This window comes from Protopterus annectens, chromosome 2.part2, assembly GCF_019279795.1.
Source record: "Protopterus annectens isolate FY-2018-M chromosome 2.part2, PAN1.0, whole genome shotgun sequence".
Lineage (NCBI taxonomy): Eukaryota > Metazoa > Chordata > Ceratodontiformes > Protopteridae > Protopterus > Protopterus annectens.
The window spans coordinates 189,138,472-189,144,471 of NC_056730.1; the positions used below are offsets into that span (position 1 = coordinate 189,138,472).

General features: G+C 36.8%; 1 protein-coding gene across 2 annotated transcripts in view; it reads right to left on the minus strand.

The window, feature by feature from the left end:
- The window catches only part of LOC122795596 (regulator of G protein signaling 7 binding protein), a 722,711-nt gene extending 717,826 nt beyond the window's left edge, over nucleotides 1-4,885 (minus strand). The window contains exons 1-2 of one of the 2 annotated variants that reach the window (XM_044063857.1): nucleotides 4,195-4,885; nucleotides 3,328-3,494 (exon numbers count right to left, since the gene is read on the minus strand). In XM_044063857.1, the coding sequence (XP_043919792.1) occupies nucleotides 3,328-3,494; nucleotides 4,195-4,344 (317 nt within the window). In that variant the 5' untranslated portion in view covers nucleotides 4,345-4,885. Of the gene's footprint in view, nucleotides 1-3,327; nucleotides 3,495-4,005; nucleotides 4,099-4,194 lie in introns of those variants that run through there. The other variant, XM_044063859.1, reaches the window with a different exon arrangement.
- Nucleotides 4,886-6,000: the final 1,115 nt, after the last annotated feature.

Below are 6,000 nucleotides of genomic sequence, written 5' to 3' on the forward strand. Positions count from 1 at the left end.
TTAATGCCTCACAACCTTTTTGTTTCCATCTAGATATTAAGTAAGCTGTCATGTAGCTAATGCATTTAAATATTTTTTTCTTCTGCACTTCATTTAGTCTTGATTGGACTCTCATAATGACAGTTTGGCACCCAGGGCACTGTATTTAATTAAAGTCCCAGTTTTTGTGGTTTTGAGCATAGCTCTGCCCCTTCCTAGTTGGTCACACCCCTTCCTGTTGGCCTCATCCATTCAACTGTCTCTTGCAGCCCCCCCCCCCCCGATTTGAATTCACCAGCCACCACTGGTCTTCACCTTGTTTCAATGTGTACATAAATCTGACCGATGGCAGAAGTAAGTATAGACGAATTTGGAATGAGATTTTCTGAAGTTCCTCCCCTTTCTCAGTGTGCACAGAACTCTGACCAATGACAGTTCTAGATACCAACTTCTCAATATCAGAATCAGAGACAAAGCCAAACATTTTCAGAGGCATAGGACTTGAATATTAGTATCACTGTTTTAGAAAGCTGACAAAATAATAAACCATTAATTTGCATTTTCTGAAAATAAAAGAAAATATGCAACTGTAATGAATGTTATCATTTCTTGATTACATGCCACCATCTTTCTATCAAATTATCACAGATTTTAGGAGGTCAGAGCAAAACTACCAGCAAAAAAGCAGGGATATCCCACAAAATCAAGGGCAATTGAAAGGTATGAAGTTTAAAAGACGGAGGATATAGAAATATGTACATATTTTCCAAAAAGAAATTAGCAGTTTCTATTACATGAAAAGATAACTGAAGCAGATGCATTGTTGGTAAACAGAAGTTAATTTTCATTCTAAGTTCTTACAGTGCAGATAAAGTACAGTTGGAATTTGAGTACATACATGCCGTATATTGGCTACTTTTTTTCATTTCTTGTTACAACTTCTGTGTATTCAATGGAATTGTCTATAATAAGTTGTTATATTCATAGGTTCATAGGTGTGTACTAGGCTAATGGCCCTGGAGCCTATATAAGCCTAGCCCAAGAAGATTCCCTGGCATCATGCTGCCCAAAGTTAGCTCCCATATTCAATCAAACTGGGCCAAAACAGAAACTGCTGCCAATACTAAGCTGGTCTGTTATGTTTCTTCTTTTTTTTTTTTCTGTTTCAGCACTCAAAAAATTGTACACTTATAGTTTTGGTTTTTATGTAGCTGGGTCTTTTCTCCTAAAAAGAAATTTTACCAGTCAGAACTGTCTGCTAATTGATGACTGAACAGATCAACAACATAATCAATATTGTGCAATGTAATTGCTAAACCCACCAATCAGAGTGCTAGAAATTATATTTAAATTTATTATTAAGTCTGTGGAATTCTTTGGTGGGAAAAAGCACCAGCAAGGGAAGCAAAACCAAAGAAAACTTTAAAAAAATAGCTATTCTGATACTTCATGGTACAAATATAAACATTTCACACAAGTTATGAAATATTTTCAAAAGGACACCATCAGAAAAAGTCCAATTGAGGTGATTCATTTCTTCTAACAAACCATTAAACACTTAAAATGCAAGTAATTGATAGATTAAGAAAAGTAAAGATATATAGACAGAGAAAGAGAGGGCGGATGCGGGAAACTGATACTGATGTTGCAGAAGAACACCAATAAACAAAGAAGCCAACACTGATGTTGTAAAACACCAATAAGCAACGGATATCATAACACATGTTCTAGCCTTGCTAAAATCATCACATTACTGTTAAAATGCTATGTCCTTCAGAAGCCACTGCTAAATTAAAAAAAAAATATATATATATATATATATATATATATATATATATATATATATATATATACATATATATATATATATATCATACGTGCAAGTATATTCAACACCATAGCACAATTTGGATGAAACATTTCAGGCGGTATCATTATGTGCAGAAACAAATCAAGTTCTGCAAAACACAAACTGTTTTTTTGGCAAAGGACTCAGAAGAGTGAAATATTAAACAGCAGTATGGAGCCCATTTCAATAGGCGCCATTATATCACAGTTCCAAAAAAGGGAGGTTGACTAAAACCTTGGAGTTCCAAAGTAGTAAACTTAACTGTATGTAGAATAGGCCCCAACTGAATTGTAGTACTGTAGTACAATGTAAGCAAAATTAAAGCATTTGTAATTTTCTGAGATATATTTGAGGAATTATCTGCATAGCCAGCACATCAGAAAAATTATGAAGTAAATATTCTACTATAAAGTGAAGACCTCTCAAGAAAGAGTTTTGAAAAGCCACAGTATTTTTACAGCTTAGTATAAAAAAATGGTTTCATAGATACATACATAGTCCAAGGCCTCTGGATCTCATATTCATTATTGCCTTACTTGTATCCCGTCCCTCAGGAAGCACCTCCTTTCCCCAGGAGGGTCATGCCAGTCAATCTGGGAGTAAATTTGTGGATACCCATCCAATCTAGTTTATGTTTAAAGGAAGATAATAAGTCATTGATTAACATGTGGGGAGGTTTATTTCTGGTGTTTGAGAGGTGTTGGGCTTAAAAGTACCTCTCCATTGTGTTTTAGTTATCTGTTGGTAAAGATTTAGGTCCCTGCTCTATTTTTCTATTTTGTGTATTTATGCAAGCAGCAGTAATGTTAGTTTATGTCCTTATTGTGTAAACACAGTAATGCGATGCAGGTTCTTATATTAATAGCTTTGTTACACGAATTCGATCACTTTCATTAAAATACATCTGCAAAATAATTTGTTTCTGCACGTGTGCGCTGACGTTGTAAAACCATCGTAAAGAAGATGCACACATTATTGACCGACCTGTACACTTCAATTTTAAGATTGCAATACTACCCAGCATTTAACTAGCACAAGCGCCCACTAAAACATGCATGTTTGCAGCAAATAAATGAAATGCTCCCTTCTGTGCCTTAAGGCCTACAAGCAAAGGAAGCTTTATCAGACAGTGTTGTTCACCACAGTAAACTGGAACGCATTGCTTGATAAGATCAAAATATTCAAATAATAAATTCAAGATTGCAACCGTTGAATTATTGCAAAATATAAATATCCCAGGAATGCCACACGTTCGGCAAGTTATGCACCATGAGTTAAAACTAATCTAAAACTGCATCACAGACCTAAAAATCACTCCAGTGACACCCTGCTTTGGTTAAAAGATGCCTTCACTTAACAATCTAACCACTATAAATGGAACACATTTGCATTTAAAAGCAACAGACAACGACCTTGACTTTGACAAACAGTTGAGAGGAAATGGATGCTAAAAAGCGTGCAAACTCCAGCATCCCTGCAAAAAATGTTGATATCCCTACCCAGAGATAGCCGACAATTTTTGGTGTGCCTGATGGGCCATCTCGCAGCCTTTGGTCCTGGTCTTATGCATTTCAGCCCGCAGGGATGGACAATTCACCGACACATCTCCTATGGAAATGACTAATTCACGGTAAAGGGCCACTTGGGTATTGAACTCCTGGACAAGCTGAAAAAAATACAACATACTTACACAAACACATTTAATACAATGCTGAAAGTAAGTATTTTTAAAGCTGGTGAGTTTTTCAATATATTTAAGAAGCAGCAATATAAAGCTGTTATATTTGTAAAGAACAAGAAAATACGGTTCAGTGTTTCTAGCTTAATGCGTGATGACATAAGAGTAGATAAAATAAATCATTTGTCACTACAAAGTCCTTAATCTCTTGGTAATACTGCGTACAGAACGCTTGCACTTTCACTTGCCAAGACAATTTCATTTGCACTTATCATCTTAGGCCGTACAGCTGTCAGGATGTGTGAACAGAGTATATTGACTTTTATCTGCATTCTCAACCTTACCAGAATTGCTCTCTTTAAAAATTACAGAAAAAAAATACAAAATATGTCCCTTAGGCAAATACAGTGTAAAATAAAAATTCTTTAATCCGCCACTTAGATTGCCGGTCTGCACAATTTAAATCTGGTTTGTTACAACAGCCAGACAAATGCCTTACCCAATAGACAGGTCTCATTCTGCATGACCATTTCTAATCATTATAACTTGGACAACAGCGACAAATGGAATGATTGCTGCAGTTTTAAAAATAGTGCAATTACACGTGATCGGAATAAAAATGCTGGGGGAGTGGCACTGAAGCAAAGGATTAAAAAATAATGCCATCAAAAATCCTTGCTTTACCCACCATCTTGCAGTCCTCCACGGCTCTCTGGGTGTTGTGGGTGCTCTCTGAGCTCCCCCTGCGCTCCGAGTCTCTGTAGGGGGGTTTGCTGATTTGGAAGATAGATCCAGCAGACCTGGGGCGATTTTTTCGCCCATTCGGTGCAGAACTCATGCATACACATCCACTTAGCAAAGCTACACTGATAGGAGGGCTGTATATTTTTGTGACTGCACTAGGGAGTCGGGCGAGGGCTCCACGACCACTTTTGTTCCTTTCTTTCTTTTATAGCAACAGATTTTCCTGTGTGTATCCTCCGGTCTGCGGCGAGACAGCAGCTGATAGAGCTGTTATGCTGGGTTCCAGCATCCCTTCTGAGACAAAAAAGCAGTCACCTTGCAGTTAACAGCATTTCACTTTCCACCGAAATATCCCAAGGTTAGCATACTGTGCGCTCCTCCTAACAGTTTAAGGCAGAGTGCATGCAACCATGGCTTTGGAGTTTCCATTAAGATGTGGTAGCTGTAAGATCCACCTCGGTGAGGGTCTTTTTCTCTATTATCCGTACATCCATTTCTTTATTTCACATATCATACAGAACAGTCCGCATTAGCTGCAAAGAGATTGCAATAGTTAGCCTTGAACTAAGGTCTTATTCCGATGGTCTCTGAAACCTTTGATAGTAATGCTAGGCGCAGGGAATCTGGTAGCCTGACGTTGTTAGCAATGGAGCACATTGATAGGACAGGAATACTAATGTGATCCATCAATGCAGACCCCCCCCCCCCCCGCCCATACACTTACCCAATCAAATGCTTAAAAAATATTGTACTATTACTTCACTTCGACTATTATTAGAAACCAATAACATATTATCACCAATACGGTTAAACATTTACTGGTTGATTTACAATGCATATTGAAATTTATAATATCCGGATATTCTAACCTCGACTTAATTTATTACTGGATTAATTTTCGTGGCAGCCAAGATGATCTCCACCTGATGAATATTATGCAAATAGCCTTAACATATAGACAATGCAAGCAAGAGTGTTCAGAGCAGAAAAGCTGTGGGTCCTATAGTCAGGACCAAACTTCCATTAAAACTACTAGAAATAAAGTATAGGAAAATTAAAAGAGCAGCAGCCTTTGATTTGCAATCCAATCTGTTGAAATGAAAGATAATTATAAATAATTACAAGTATATGCTGCTAGACAGTGACATTTTAATCATTTTTTTAAACATAATCTAACATCTACTACTCAGCAAAGGAGAAACCACATGAATTGTTTGTTATCCGTGATCCGAAGGCTCATTTGAGCAATGGTACCCACATCATCTGGTTACACAGCAACTGTCTAGAATTTTGCAGAATGTTCCTGATTTTGCATCATATGTTTGCCCCGCCATATATATATATATATATATATATATATATATATATATATATAGTTTCGGAGTTCTTCTTGTTCAGAAAATGCAATTTGATACTTTAAAGGTGTTCCTGTTTTAGACCTTTTCTCCCATTATTTTTTGCTTTCTCCAGAATTCTTGTGGAAGGAAGTTGGCACTAATTCATTTCTTCATGGTTTTTAGATACTACACACAGCCTGGAAAATGCTTTTAACAGAGTTTTTCATTTTACCCTCGGTGGATACTGTGTAGACAGCAGGAAAAACTGTGCAGCTTCTGCAAGTTTACTGCACTTTGCTTTATAGGTAACTGTTGCAAAACTATATATATATATATTATATATTACCTCCTATCTTTAACATTTCCAATTATTTCTGGGCTACAGAAAGCATGGACTCTAACTGGAAGTATAG